Source organism: Doryrhamphus excisus, linkage group LG16, assembly GCF_037039965.1.
Source record: "Doryrhamphus excisus strain RoL-2023G ecotype Guam linkage group LG16, RoL_Dexc_Guam_v1.1, whole genome shotgun sequence".
In the NCBI taxonomy this organism is placed as follows: Eukaryota; Metazoa; Chordata; class Actinopteri; order Syngnathiformes; family Syngnathidae; genus Doryrhamphus; species Doryrhamphus excisus.
In genome coordinates this window covers 5353169-5369687 of record NC_136372.1, presented here as the reverse complement: position 1 = coordinate 5369687, position 16519 = coordinate 5353169, and the positions used below count along the sequence as shown (strand labels likewise).

The following is a 16519-nucleotide window of genomic DNA, read 5'->3' as shown; positions in this document are numbered from 1 at the left end:
TAACTATTAAATATGTCATAAATTAGTGTCACTGAAACAGCTTATTAATGTTCACCCAGCTGGAAAAAATATGCAATATTCAAAAGATAGTCGGTTGCATGCCTGAGTAATTCATAAAGGCAACATGGTGGTTTAGCAAATGATCACTCACAGACCATTTGAATCTCAGGACATAACATTTACTATCCTTTACTAGCCAATGCATGGGTGTCCAAAGTGCGGCCCGGGGGCCACTTTTATTCTACAGAAACTCCACACAGAGATGGCCGAGGGTAGAATTGAACTCGGGTCTCCTAGCTGTGGGAAATTGAATGTAATTTTTTTAAAATAATTTTAAAAATGTAAAATATATTGTAATATCTAATTTTTTTTCATGACTGAAGCTGGCAGTAGCACTAACATCCTTGAGATCTCATCCTTGACGTCATTTCAGCTACCATGTTTTATAATGAATCCCGTAGTCATATTCGAATTGGACTAGATGGTAAGCATGATTACTGTAGTTTCCCTGGTATGTAGCCTATATTAGTGGTTACTGCATATATACAAACACCAGTGTAAACCACAAATCACAATACTCATATACTCTTTCCTGTGAAGTACAGTATGTGCAACCACAGCCACATAACATTTTCATTCCTTGAAGCTTCTTTTCAATCTTCAAACCATAAACAATAGTATTTTTCTGCAAATCAAAACAAGATGCGTGTTATAGGTTTGCGTGTTTTTCATCGTCTGCCTTTATATCCAACAGGAGTTTCCGGTTTTGTCAGGACCGGTTTGTTGCACATCAAACATCTATTGTGCAATATTACACCGATATTACGTCATTGTCCGACAATAAAAGTGCACGATCATGTTACTGCGGCATCGGATGACATTTGTTTCTCAGCCTTATAGAATTACCCATCATCCTCTTTTTCGGGAATTCCACCACTGATAATCACAGCCACTGGGCTCTTGGATTGTTTTCGTTTTTAAACCAAGCTAATCACGTCATGGTGTTTGTGTCTATACCGAACAATACGCTTAAGCTGAGACTCTTTTGATTTATGGTCCAAATGATCTTGACCAGCCTTTGTGATCAAGAAGGTCTCCTCAGAATCACAGATAATGACCGTCTAAACGCCCGGTATGAATAAACAAGTGGCCCACGTTGGGTCTGCGAGAGGTCAACGTGTAAAAATGGACGCATAAACGTAGTGTTTGTTTCTCCACACCGCTTCTGTTGCTCTGAACCAGCGCGGTCCAGCCACGGGACAACTTGGTCTTCTCACTTGTACTAAATCAGGGGTCTCAAACTCAATTTACCTGGGGGCCACTGGAGCTAGGGTCTGGGTAAGACTGGGCCGCATCAGGTTTTCCAAAAAAAACAACAAAAAACGGAAAAATTAATAAACTTTGCTCTGGTTCTGATTTTCTACAAGAAAAGCTCTGATAAAACATTCCACTGTTCTCAAATATCTTATTTTTCTACACAAAATAAGGTGAAAAATAAATAAACAAATCAAGAACATATTGCGCAACTGCAGGGTCTTGAGACACATGCTAACTCGCAAACTAGAGAACTAGCGACCTAAACGGTAGCCTTCAAGTTATTTCCTTTAAACTTAAATAGCCAAAAACTTACCACTTCCACACGGATAAGGAGGATAACTATTAACAGTTATTTAACCTTTAACATGAACATGAATCAAATGTAATAATTTTTTCCGGGTACATGATACCATACAGCATCCATATCAAACTAACATTAAACTTTCATATCAAGGCGGGGGCCTGAATCTAGTGTCCGGTGGGCCACATTTGGCCCACGGGCCGCATGTTTGAGACCCCTGTAGACATGACGAAACACGACTATAGTCACATTTATACTTTTTTTATTTACAACATATTGCGCAACTGCAGGGTCTTGAGACACATGCTAACTCGCAAACTAGAGAGCTAGCGACCTAAACGGTAGCCTTCAAGTTATTTCCTTTAAACTTAAATAGCCAAAAACTTACCACTTCCACACGGATAAGGAGGATAACTATTAACAGTTATTTAACCTTTAACATGAACATGAATCAAATGTAATAATTTTTTCCGGGTACATGATACCATACAGCATCCATATCAAACTAACATTAAACTTTCATATCAAGGCTGGGGCCTGAAACTAGTGTCCGGTGGGCCACATTTGGCCCGCGGGCCGCATGTTTGAGACCCTTGTACTAAATTGTCACGCAAAGAGCTGCATATTAATCACTCCCGAGCGTCTGTGTCCAATCCTATGTAATTGTGATATGAAGCTTTCTCTGTGCTTGCAAGCTAAAACTGAATTTGCAATAAAAAAAAACAAAAAACTGCTGACCTGGGTTCAGGGTGAAGCACTCTGTCTAGACAGCAGCTCCTCTTAATGCCTGCATCCCGGAGAATTCCGAGCCTTTTCTTTGCCTCGTCCGGGAGGCCAACTTATCCAAACCTAGTTCTCACAATTTCCTGACCTTTGTTCTTAGGGCTATCTCATCACTCTCGGAATTAGAATCAAAGTGCGCTTCTCCTATATTGTGACAATGGGGGGGAAATGAGGATGCGAGAAAGTGGATTAAGTCGCAACACAAAGAGAGTCAGACATAGCCAATTGCATGTAAATGAAATATTCTTTTGGAATGCCGTAGATAAATATTTATTAAGTGTGGTTCACATGCAGCTCAGTGAGTAAACATGTGACAGGGTGACAATAAAACGGAGACCTCAACATGACATGCTGCCCTCATTATGCTGCAATTAGGCCCTTGATTGTGAAACAATGGTTTGATGAGCGCCCTGGTTCAATGAGACTTCTCTCCAAGTCCCGTGTTCATTCAATTAGTAAACAGGTCTTCCATTCAGGAACCCAAATTTTCCCAAATTCGACACCCCGCTCCCACCCTTTTTTTCCCCTGGATTCTGCCCTTAGCCTCCAGCGTCCCAACATTGGGTCTTGGCACGTCGGAACATTCAGAACAAACAAGACTCCTCCCCCAACTTAGTCCTACCCCCCATACACACCCATTTGATTGTGATTGACAGCGTCTTTGTTCCATTGTGGGGAGCTGTCGCCTCTGATGAAGACACATACGCAGAGCAGAGGAGCTCGCAAACAACACGTCTGCAACCAGTTGCATTGTCGTCCCAACCGCGGGGACCGCGGTGAGACCTGGAAAGGTGCTACCGGATGTCGCAGACAAAACAAAAAGTCCAAAATTCCTTGTCTGACGGTCTCAAAATAGGGGGGGGGAGCCAGCTGCTGGAGGGAGTTCTGGGGCCTCGGCAATGCGTCTGAGGAGGCCGTCATTAGGGCTCGCCCCTCCTCGGGGATGGGAACCAGGTCACATTCTCTCACACGGCACAAAGCGGGGTGTATGCACGAGAAGGGCGGGGGGCGCAAGGGAGGGTTTTTTTGATGGGTAGCAGGCCATGACCTCTTTATATCCATCAACAGATCACTAACTTGGCCCATAGTTGTGCACACAAAATGTATTCACACACACACACATACACACACACACACACGCATGCTAATGGGCACACGGACGAACATGCAAATGCAAACACTTCACTCTGCGTGAGGCCTCGTCGCCGAAAACTTAACATTTATGCACCTGTCACATTAAAGTGTTTTATCAAGGCACTATTATATGTTATAGTTTATTTCAATATGTCACCTTTCAACGTCTCATATTACTCTTGATACTTACAAGTAAATAATTTAAATTATTTATTTAGGTTACTGCAAATCCAATCAATTTAATAAACTTTAACATTGAACACCTGACCATGAATACTGAATTTCCCGTTATTTACCCTCATGTGTATATTATATTTTTTCTTATCTTGATTGATTTGTTTAATATATGTTTTATTGTTATTGTTTCTCATGTAATATTTACATTTTCAGTTTACTGGAGTGTTTTATTATTATTTTTTGTATTGTTTTTATTTAATTTTTTGTTTTATCGTTATCATAAAACATCCTGTGTTAACTATCTGCATCATTTTTCAATTTATTATGTTTTTTTTATTGTTAGTCATTATTTAAAAAATAACTATACTATTTCTTTTTTTAAAGGAATGATTTCAACGGCGTGTGGAAAAAGGCTGAGAAATACTGCCATCTATCGGTGAGTAAGACGCATCGCATCCACTGCTCTACCGCAAAAAAATGGATAACTTTAATATGGTAAATCAGATTGGAATTTATTTAAAAATCAGTCTAACAAATAAGAGGATATGCTGCCTACCCTTAAGAAGCCTCGAGAAGCAACAAAAATGATCAAAAAGATTAAAAATTAAACATTTGAACAGCAGTTATGACAACAAAGGTGATAATATTAAGATTTACTCTTCCTGATGTATTCTACATGTTCGACAATTATGTCTTTTAATATTATTATTTTTGCATCACTCTCTTTGAGTTGTGCTTTCCTGTGTGTCCTTTGTGGGGACATTTGTGCGTTTCCTAAAGTCCATGCCAAACTGCACTGCTGTCCTTTTTTTCAAATTAAATATATTTCTGTATCTGTGCATGAACTGTACACTGTTGGATGTTGTCACTGGAGAAGGTGGCTCCTTAGGAGTAATTACTGGTTCCTGGAGGAGGTGGGTGGGGGGAGACGGGGGGGTAAAACAGGTTAATTAGGCGATACAGTGCGTCGACGCAGGCAGCTGCACGTCAGGCACTTGAGGATGCTCATGGTGATGTGCATGAGAGGTCCCAAATTAAAGAGCAGGTTGTAGAAGGTGTTGACCGACAGGCCGCCCGTCTCGTCGGCATACTTTAAGGCCACGATGGGAGTGTACAGGCTGTTGGTCAGATTCCTGAAACGAGGGCTGCTCGACTCGATAACCTTTTTAGTGCACTGGAAAGACACGAGAAGCAACATGGAAAGGTTCAAGTTTTGCATCGCTAACAATCAAAACAAGATGCTTACTTACTTTGGCTATGTCCTCCGGCGTCTGACCCATGGCTTCAAAAATGTCTATCGATGACGGCAGGTAAACGTCCTTAAAATAACGAACCGTGTCAGCGTCCACTCCCGGATACTCCATTTTTGCCACGTCCTCCATCATCTTTGTCTCAAACTCTGTGTGCACCGGGCCAGGCTCAATCATGGACAACCTGAAAGAAAGCCCGGAATATTTCAATATTCAATATTATTTAATATTGTATATTAATAGTATAATAATAATAAAATATAATAATAATATAATATTAATTATATTAATAATATTGTTATATAATATTCATTCATTTTCTACCACTTTTCCTCACGAGGGTCACAGTGGGTGCTGGAGCCTATCCCAGTGTCTTCGGGCGAGAGGCGGGGTACACCCTGGACTGGTGGCCAGCCAATCACAGGGCACATATAGACAAACAACCATTCACACTCACATTCATACCTATGGACAATTTGGAGTCGCCAATTAACCTAGCATGTTTTTGGAATGTGGGAGGAAACCGGAGTACCCGGAGAAAACCCACGCATGCACGGGGAGAACATGCAAACTCCGCACAGAGATGGCCGAGGGTGGAATTGAACCCTGGTTCAATACATGAAAATGATCATGCAAAAAACAATGCAGCCAAAGTCAAGGCCATATATTAAAAAGGTTTCAGCAACGGGTATATTTTCTAATTCCTCATGAAATAATAGTTTAAGAGGCTGCATGGCGGGCCTCACAGGTAGGAGACCCGAGTTCGATTCCACTCTCGGCCATCTCTGTGTGGAGTTTGCATGTTGTGTGGGTTTTCTCCAGGTACTCCGGTTTCCTCCCACATTCCAAAAACATGCTAGGTTAATTAGCGACTCCAAATTGTCCATAGGTATGAATGTGAGTGTGAATGGTTGTTTGTCTATATGTGCCCTGTGATTGGCTGGCAACCAGTCCAGGGTGTACCCCGCTCTCTCGTCCGAAGCGACTTAATGGTCACCCTTTGCTCTACAAGATGACAGTAGCTGTCGTATCAACAATCAATTTCTCAATGATGTATCTTGTATCTTTTATCATTACCTGACATTGAACTTCATGAGCTGCACTGCCATGCTCTCACAGAAGCCCTCCATGGCAAACTTGGAGGCGGCATAAACGTCATTGAACACCACTCCTGGTGCAGGAACGGAAAAGAGGGATTTAAAAAAAAAAAAAGACATTAAACTGTTTAGTGAATCATTACACTTTCGCTTTGTCAAGTTAACACAGTGTTTTTTTTTACTCATTTTTACACTTGCACGACAATAAAATATGTCAAAATATAACTTTTATGGGACAACAGTTTGACCCTGGAACAGATTATTTTGGAAAGGTTCCTTAGAAATTGTGTGTAAGTACTAAATGACGTCACCAAGCCAAAAATAACAAAGATGGAAATTAATTGTAAATGCATCACAGCATATCGTAGCAATCCCTTATTGGAAGCGAGTAACACAAAATCGCTGAGTACATTTTCCGGCAATGGCATCCTACCCTGAAGCCCCATGACGCTGCTCATGACCACAATGTGTCCGGATCGCCTCGTCTTCATGTCGGGCATCACCTCTTTAATCAATCGCACGACTCCGAAGAAGTTGGTCTCGAAAACCCGCTTCATCTCGTCTATGCTGATGCTCTCCACGGGGCCCAGCAAGCCCACACCTGCGTTGTTAACTGAGAGAGACAATCACAATGTTATTATTATTATTATTAAACAGAGTATTTGAGCCTGTGGCTTTACTCGATGCTGCCACCAGAGGTCAGTGTAGGACAACAACAACAACAAACGCACCAGAAAAGTGTGACGCAATATCAGGCTTTGGCAAGAGGTTTCCTTGAGTAATTAGGTGAAAGGGGGGTAGGACTTTGAACAAGATGCAAGTAGGGTTTTTAAACAAAACCTTTATACAGACTTAAGTCCCAACACTTGACCCCAAAAAGGATTCATATGTAGTCAAGCTTTAGTGTGACACAAGCACACAATGCTTATTAATGCTTACTGTGGGTGATTATTATTCACGTGCGTACAGTACCAGGCAATCATTGGTGGGGGTAAGGTGGTGGGGGACCCTTTATTTGAACAGTGCATTCAACTGTGTATTGTTTTGTTATTTTCCCACAAATAAATAATGCTAGTTACTTAAAATTTTATATATATATATTACAATTGAATACGATAAATATAATATTTAATTACATTTGTTGCTCACTGAAGTGACTTTTTGCTTGTTGTCGTCTGCAACTTCAGCTTTACAGATGTCATGTCTGCATGTCTTTTGATTACATTTCAGGACTGCTTGTTAGTAATTGAAACGTACATAAATATGTCAATTTCACACTCCTGCTAGCTTCATGTTGATGTTCTCCTCTGCTTTTGGATCAACATTTGCAACAAGAGTGATTGTTGTGATTATTCTTTCATTCATTAATTTTCTACCGCTTGTTCCTCACGAGGGTCGCGGGGGTGCTGGAGCCTGTCTTCGGGCGAGAGGCGGGGTACACCCTGGATTGGTGGCCAGCCAATCACAGGGCACATATAGACAAACAACCATTCACACTCACATTCATACCTATGGACAATTTGGAGTGGCCAATTAACCTAGCATGTTTTTGGAATGTGGGAAGAAACCGGAGTACCCGGAGAAAACCCACGCATGCACGGGGAGAACATGCAAACTCCACGCAGAGATGGCCGAGGGTGGAATTGAACCCTGGTCCCCTAGCTGTGAGATCTGCACGCTAACCATTATTGTGATTACTAATTTTAATACGCCTCACACACTTATTAAACACATTTTAAAGTATAACATGTAGAGGTTGCACGGCGGTCGAGTGGTTAGCACGCAGTCCTCACAGTTAGGAGACCCAAGTTCCACTTTTGGCCATCTTTGTGTGGAGTTTACATGTTCTCCCCGTGCATGCGTGGGTTTCCTCCCACATTCCAAAAAGATGCTAAGTTAATTAGAGACTAGGTATGAATGTGAGTGTGAATGGTTGTTTGTCTATATGTGCCCTGTGATTGGCTGGCAACCAGTCCAGGGTGTACCCCGCCTCTCGCCTGAGGACAGCTGGGATAGGCTCCAGCACCTCGTGAGGATAAGCGGTTGATAAACAGATGGAATCATAGTCATGATGTAGAAGTTACATGGAAGCTTTACTTTTGCATCTCGCAGCAACTATGGTGTGTTCAATGGCGGGCAGGCCAAGTGCGAAATCGCAACGCTTCCCGAAGAAACATTATTAGAAAGACATAAACAAAGTTGTGGTACATGTATGCTGTACATTATCACATACCACTATTTATAAATCATGACCGACTTAGTATGAATGAATTGTATTATTATTTTGGTGGGAAAAATAACGATTTATGGACCAAAAATGTATGAACTATAACTGCTGAATTGCAGATATACATGGATGCACTGTAGTATATTATAGGTAGCTCATGCATGCTAGTGCCTCCTCCACTCACTCAAGATATCAATATGGCGGTCCTTAATGTTGTCGATGCACTGCTTGACTGACTCGTCGCTGCACACATCGAGCGGTAGCAACACCAGGTTCTTCCCGTATGTGTCACCCGCCGCCTCCACGAGCTTGGTCTTCTTTTTCAGATCCCGCATGGTCGCAATGACTAAGGAGAGGACACAGAAAAAAAGTTATTTAGACTCGAGCTGCAAATTATAATAATACGCATATAGTTCAATGAATCCCTCTCAAATGTCCGCTTTATCGTCTTCATTTTCTGATGCTGATGTAGCTAATGTTCAACGTAGTTCAAACCCGACTGACCAACAAAACCACTGACACTTTGATCCGAGAGGCCCCCGTCATGTGACTTCCTCAACATACACACACTAAAAGTAGTCTCAAAGTCAGCCAGCCATGCAGGTCAAAGTTCCTGCGACAGCCACACCTCACAGGCCACAGAGCTGATTCCGTTTGAACTTTAACCGCCGGGGTCACATTAGCCCACAAAAAGTGATTAGCGACGGCGTTAAGTGTCGTTATCATACACAATGTCACAGTGCTAACCCAATCCGAGGTAAACAACCAGTCGCTGTAGACTAATGATACTAACTGATACTTGATACTGCAAAACGAAACATTAAGAGGTCACCTACAGCCATAGCTGTTAAAGCCAGTGTGTACTATTATACAATAATGAAGCCTTCTGCATTACGGCTAACCATTTGCAAGTCTGGGTGAAGGAGCGAACAAGAGAGCCATTGTTCTCCTCACTGTTGGGTCGCTCGAACATTCTTGAAGGAACCACAGAGCATTCTGTGCACAACACTAGTCTTTCTGGGCTTAGGAACTCATGCAATGTTTAATCTGCTTTCCCCAACGGTTCTTAAGAAAAGATTGGGTCACCTCCATTGCTCGTAGGCTCAAGGTTACGGTGTGGAAAAACTGCACCCTAGGGAACCATGGATGTGGTACTACAAAAATACATTGGATAATAGTGTTACCTTAGCAACATTTTTGGTTGAATATAATTATACATAATAAGACTAATGTACTGTATTCATCCATGACCTCGCTGAGGGTAGAGTTTATATAACTAGTAATTATAATTCCTTCGGAAATGTTGCACAATCATAATACCTACCTGTCAGAAAGACATCAAACCCAGCGTTGTAGCATTGGTATCTGATTGATAACCGAACCTGGGGAGACAGAGACTTCTCCATTGCTGCCCCCACCCTCTGGAACTTTTTGCCCCATTCACTCCGTGCTTGCCCCGACCTTCAAAAAACAACTCAAAACCCACCTGTTTAAATCCCTTTTTAATGTCTAACTAATGTTTTAGCTCTGAATGAATGTATGGATATTGTAATTTAATGCATCTTTTACTCTGTTTTTATTCAACTCTATTTTTATCTACTGTAAAGCCTCTTTCAGTACTCTGAAAAGCGCTATACAAATAAAATGTATTATTATGTATTATTGTTATTATAAGTGACCACAACAGAGCTTATCTTATCATTCATTTTCTACCGCTTTTCCTCATGAGGGTTGCGGGGTTGCTGGAGCCTATCCCAGCTGTCTTCGGGCGAGAGGCAGGGTACACCCTGGACTGGTGGCCAGCCAATCACAATCACAGGGCACATATAGACAAACAACCATTCACACTCACATTCATACCTATGGACAATTTGGAGTGGCCAATTAACCTAACATGTTTTTGGAATGTGGGAGGAAACCGGAGTACCCGGAGAAAACCCACGCATGCACCAAAACATGCAAACTCCACACAGAGATGGCCGAGAGTGGAATTGAACCCTGGTCTCCTAGCTGTGAGGTCTGCGTGCTAACCACTTGACCGCCATGCAGCGTCTGTTTTTAATGTCTAACTTTTTATACCTGACTGCTAGCTCTGAATGAAAGTATGGATATTGTATTTTAATGCATCTTTTAATTTTTATTCAACTCCATTTTTATTTCTTTTTATGTACTGCAAAGCGTCTTTGAGTACTCTGAAAAGCGCTATACAAATAAAATGTATTATAATTTATTATTATTATTATAAGTGACCACCGGCACGGCGGTCGAGTGTTTAGCGCGCAGGCCTCACAGCTTGGAGATCGGGGTTCGATTCAACCCTCGGCCATCTCTGTGTGGAGTTTGCATGTTCTCCCTGTGCATGCGTGGGTTTTCTCCGGGTACTCCGGTTTCCTCCCACATTTCAAAAACATGCTAGGTTAATTAGCGACTCCAAATTGTCCATAGGTATGAATGTGAGTGTGAATGGTTGTTTGTCTATATGTGCCCTGTGATTGGCTGGCCACCAGTCCAGGGTGTACCCCGCCTCTCGCCCGAAGACAGCTGGGATAGGCTCCAGCACCCCCGCGACCCTCGTGAGGAAAAGCGATAGAAAATGAATGAATGAATAAGTGACCACAACAGAGCTTATGTTAGAAACAATTAGTCATAAAAATACATATAAAAGAACCAGTGGGAAAAAAAATTAATTACAAACAAAGCTTTGGCCTATAATAATAATAATAATGCGCTCTTTTTAAGGACGCACCACAACAAATCTAGTCCAAGAGCCTCTATGTGACAGGTGCACGCTGCTGTTTTTAAGGACCTATACTGCAACAATGCTGATCAAACAATGGAAATCGAACAAAAGGAGCTACTGCATCAAACGCTAGCCAATACATTAATGACAGGAGCGGCAGTATGTTTTTAAGGGACCTACTACAAGGACTTTGGTCTTTTGGTGATTGACATCACAGAATTATGTCGTACAATTGGCTGGTTACAGTCAATCAAGAATTATATCATCTTATCTTATTGGAGCTCCGATCTTGGCCAATGCCATGACATCATCATTGCCCACAGTCTCCACTTTAATGAAGAGACGTCAAGGCCCGACAAGTATGAACGCTTGACGCCTCACCTCCAAAGTCAACAAGAGACGAGCCCACCATCGCCTCCAATGAAGACTTCAAACAGGGGGGGGGGGTCCCTGCTTTGGAGTGAACTCTCTGCTTGTACAGGTCTCAAACTTTGTCCCCCTCCCTCTTTCAGCAGTGGTTCAAGGGTCTGGGGGACTGCAGGCCCATTAGACACGGCACTAAACCGGAGCAGGCGGTCCACACACAATAGTGAGCGATAAAAGGGGGTCTTTGTGCCGGAGAAGTCACTTGAAAGAGAAGTGACAAGGCTCCTTTTATGATGGTGGCCTGGCCCCCCCACCCCTTGGAAACTGGGCTTTCTCATGATAATGCTTCAAACACAACACAAAACAGGGGAGGAGGAGGGTGACTGATTCCCAACCCAAAAAAGGGATATGGATACCATATCAGTGAGCTTTAGCCGCGTCAGGACGTTCGGGAGTTAAAGTGCGTAAAAGGAGGATCGGTGCCACGGCGCAGCTCCGCTGGGGGACCAAAAAAAAAAAGTCAACACGGACTAGTTTTCCCACTAAAGCCTTCTGAGAAAAGGGGGGGAAAATGTCGAAAACTTTACCATGGTAACGCTTCTTCTCATCTTTGGCCAGCGTGACGGCGATCCGCAGGCCGATGCCGGAGGAGCAGCCGGTGATCAGCACGACTTTCTGCCCGCCGTTCGCCATGATGAGTGCGGGGTAAGGCGCCGTGCAAAGACTCGCTGCGCTCCTCGGCTCCTCCGGATGCTCCGCTGCTCGGGCTGCGGACTAAAAGCGGATCACCACTGCGGCCATGTGAGCGTCTAATGCGGTCACATGCTCCCAGCAGATGATCGCGTACGGCCCCCCTTCCTGTTTTTTTTCCACTTTTAAACTTATTAAATAAACTTAAATCCTTTAAGCAAAAGTAGCGTGTGAGGGCGTGCGTGTGCGTACGTGCGCGCTACCGAGGGGGGCAGTGCTTATGTGATTACCAAGCTGGACACAATGTAACACACTTATTCTTTTTTTTCTTTTTTTTTACAGTGTTGACACTTTGTTTTTGTTTGTAGCTAACACTTCCGGTTTGCTACAAATACACTTTCAATACCAATTTATGAATATTTATTCTTTAATTTGAACAAAACCTTAATTAAAGCTCTTTAGATGTTAATTAATTCCATAAAAATGATAAAATATTCAACTTACCTGCCAAACTACCTATTTTTAACACTATTCAACTAACTCGCAGTCACTAAATACATTGGCATGTGCTGCCATCTAATGGTAAAAAGGTGTAGCACAGCCCAGGCTTGATAAATGCATTGATGTATATATATCATTAAATTAAATAATCATACATATGAATTAAACTCACCAATGACAAATACCACGGAGATTATCAGTAGTACAGTAGATGTTTTGACTTTTTTTTTCCCCTGCTGAGGCGGGCCGTCAACTGAGGGGCCGTGATTGATGTTGAAAGGGGTCAAAGTGCGTCAGATAACATCTCAAACAGACTCGCTGCTACTTCTACCACTGAAAGGTCAAAGTGCGAGAACCTGCTGTGCTTTTTGGCGTGTGGCTACATGAGCCGATGTACTGTGTGGGATGGATGGATGACTGTGCAGTCGCCCTCCCCAACATTAGCTACGCACCTGATCATTTAACACTATGATCATTATTCTTATTCATTCGCAGGCTCCATCTAGTGGTAGTCGGAACACCAGGTATGTGTGTGTGAGTGTGTGTGTATGTGTGTATATACAGTGAAGAAAATAAGTATTTGAACACCCTGCTATTTTGCTATTTCTCCCACTTAGAAATCATGGAGGGGTCTGAAATTTTCATCGTAGGTGCATGTCCACTGTGAGAGAGATAAACTAAAAAGAAAAATCCAGAAATCACAATGCATGATTTTTTAACAATTTATTTGTGTGATACAGCTGCAAATAAGTATTTGAACACCTGTGTATCATCTAGAATTCTGACCCTGAAAGACCTGTTAGTCTGCCCATTAGAAGTCCACCTGCACTCCATGTATCATCCTGAATCAGATGCACCTGTTTGAGGTCGTTAGCTGCATAAAGACACCTGTCCACCCCATACAATCAGTAAGACTTTAACTTGTAACATGGCGAAGACCAAAGAGCTGTCCAAAGACACCAGAGACAAAATTGTACACCTCCACAAGGCTGGAAAGGGCTACGGAGCAATTACCAAGCAGCTTGGTGAAAAAAGGTCCACTGTTGGAGCTATCATTAGAAAATGGAAGAAGCTAAACATGACGGTCAATCTCAATCGGAGTGGAGCCCCATGCAAGATATCACCTCGTGGGGTCTCAATGATTCTAAGAAAGGTGAGGAATCAGCCCAGAACTACACGACAGGACTTGGTCAATGACCTGAAAAGAGCTGGGACCACCGTTTCCAAGGTTACTGTAGGTAATACACTAAGACGTCATGATGTGAAATCATGCATGGCACGAAAGGTTCCCCTGCTTAAACCAGCACATGTCAAGGCCCGTCTTAAGTTTGCATATGACCATTTGGATGATACAGAGGAGTCATGGGAGAAAGTTTTATGGTCAGATGAGACCAAAATAGAACTTTTTGGTCATAATTCCAATAAGCGTGTTTGGAGGAAGAAGAATGAAGAGTACAATCCGAAGAACACCATCCCTACTGTGAAGCATGGGGGTGGTAGCATCATGCTTTGGGGGTGTTTTTCTGCACATGGGACAGGACGAGTGCACTGCATTAAAGAGAGGATGACTGGGGCCGTGTATTGTGAGATTTTGGGGAACAACCTCCTTCCCTCTGTCAGAGCATTGAAGATGGGTCGTGGCTGGGTCTTCCAACACGACAACGACCCGAAGCACACAGCCAGGAAAACCAAGGAGTGGCTCCGTAAGAAGCATATCAAGGTTCTAGCATGGCCCAGCCAGTCTCCAGACCTGAACCCAATCGAAAATCTTTGGAGGGAGCTCAAACTCCGTGTTTCTCAGCGACAGCCCAGAAACCTGACTGATCTAGAGAAGATCTGTGTGGAGGAGTGGGCCAAGATCCCTCCTGCAGTGTGTGCAAACCTGGTGAAAAACTACAGGAAACGTTTGACCTCTGTAATAGCAAACAAAGGCTACTGTACCAAATATTAACATTCATTTTCTCAGGTGTTCAAATACTTATTAGCAGCTGTATCACACAAATAAATTGTTAAAAAATCATGCATTGTGATTTCTGGATTTTTCTTTTTAGTTTATCTCTCTCACAGTGGACATGCACCTACGATGAAAATTTCAGACCCCTCCATGATTTCTAAGTGGGAGAAATAGCAAAATAGCAGGGTGTTCAAATACTTATTTTCTTCACTGTATATATATATATATATATACACACACACACATACATATGTATGTACATGCTTTATATGCTTTATGTGATATATGGCATCTTTTCCTTATGGATAAGTGCAGAGTTGCAGTATATGTGTAAAAATTGGATAAAGAGTCTGAAGTCTGAATTCCAGCATCAAGACTATTGTTGAGCCTGATTTAAAATAGTTGAAAAATACTAATAAGTGAAAATTACTAATCCACGCACATCACCAAGACCACAATGCCCTCCCTATTTCTTCTTCCTGACCTTTCCTGCATCTTAAATGGTGTGAAGCATCAAGGTTGTAGTCGGTCACAGCAGGAGATTTGTAAAGGACACAGTACGAAGGCCGGGAGATGTTTACGTGCTCCGAGGGTGAAAGCAGCCTGCTCTGTTGGGGAGCAGCTGCTCTCTTCAGTCAGAACTCTGAAAGGAGATATTTTCACCAACCCCGCTGATGCATCGATGGCTACCACACCAAGTAACAATATCACACCGACAGTGGTGGCGAAACCAGTCAAGCCTCAATCGTTCAATTCAACAGAAATATGTAATAAAATGGATTTTCCCCCCAACAAAATATTATCACAACAACAAAAGGCAGATTGTCAGCTTACAAGAAGCTTTGGCTTCATTTCCTCTTAAAGCTGACTGACATCTGCTTTTGCAAATCCATACAACACCTTCACACTTGGATATTCAACATATAATTGGATTTTCCAGCTCGGCTGTGGGACTTTTGAGGGATGCTGCCAAAATTTCAAAGAAGGAAGTGAAGTGAGGACATAATGCTCGTTACATTCATAGCAATATCCGGATATGGCAAAAAAAATTATGCCCCCTAGGGATGACAATTAACTACATTTCCTTAATTGACTTGAATTATAAGTAAAAGTAGCTTCCAATTAAATGTGCTGAGTTTTTGTTATATTGCTCTCGGAATGTTCTGAACTCCTGTTTTAATGCCAGTGGAACTACTTGATACGATTTACACAGCAAACTACTTGAGACCCCATTTTGCCTCATTTGCTTCAACATGAATCAATTCCACACAATCAACTAAATTCTTGAATGATTAATTAATCAATTAATAATGCTTGTTACAAATATAACAATATCCGAATATGGCAAAAAATATGCCCCCTAGTGGCTGTAAACAATATAGGGATGACAATTAACATTTCCTTAATTGACTTGAATTATCAGTAAAAGTAGCTCTCAATTAAATGTGATGAGTTTTTGTTATATCGCTCTCTGAATGTTCTGAACTCCTGTTTTAATGCCAGTGTAACAACTTGATACGAATTACACAGCCAACTAGTTGAGACCACATTTTGCCTAATTTGCTTCAACGTTGCGGGGGGTGCTGGAGCCTATCCCAGCTGTTTTTGGGCGAGAGGCGGGGACTGGTCGCCAGCCAATCACAGGGCACATAATATAGACAAACAACCATTCACACTCACATTCATACCTATGGACAATTTGAAGTGGAACTCCACACAGAGATGGCCGAAGGTGGAATTGAACTCAGGTCTCCTTGCTGTGAGGCCTGTGTGCTAACCACTCGTCCGCCGTGCAGCCTGCTTAAACAAGTTTTCATTCATTCATTTTCTACCGCTTTTCCTCATTAGGGTCTTGGGGGTGCTGGAGCCTATCCCAGCTGTCTTCGGGCGAGAGGCGGGGTACACCCTGGACCAGCCAATCACAGGGCACATATAGACAAACAACCATTCACATTCATGTGGAAAAGCGGTAGAAAATGAAT

At 42.4% G+C, this 16519-nt stretch overlaps 2 protein-coding genes across 3 annotated transcripts in view; one reads left to right on the top strand and one right to left on the bottom strand.

The window, feature by feature from the left end:
* Nucleotides 1-16519, top strand: part of col5a3a (collagen, type V, alpha 3a) — a 94778-nt gene that overhangs the window by 1175 nt on the left and 77084 nt on the right. The window contains exons 2-3 of one of the 2 annotated variants that reach the window (XM_058050243.2): nt 4097-4148; nt 12011-12097. The gene's annotated coding sequence lies outside the window, so the exon portion shown is untranslated. The remainder of the gene's footprint in view (nt 1-4096; nt 4149-12010; nt 12098-16519) is intronic. The other variant, XM_058050242.2, reaches the window with a different exon arrangement.
* On the bottom strand, nt 4605-12341 carry rdh8a (retinol dehydrogenase 8a). The gene is made up of 6 exons (XM_058050295.2): nt 11980-12341; nt 8471-8632; nt 6493-6672; nt 6040-6133; nt 4963-5146; nt 4605-4886 (listed from the first exon to the last, which is right to left on the bottom strand). The coding sequence occupies exons 1-6, from the start codon at nt 12083-12085 to the stop codon at nt 4659-4661; spliced, it is 954 nt and encodes a 317-aa protein (XP_057906278.1). The 5' UTR covers nt 12086-12341; the 3' UTR covers nt 4605-4658.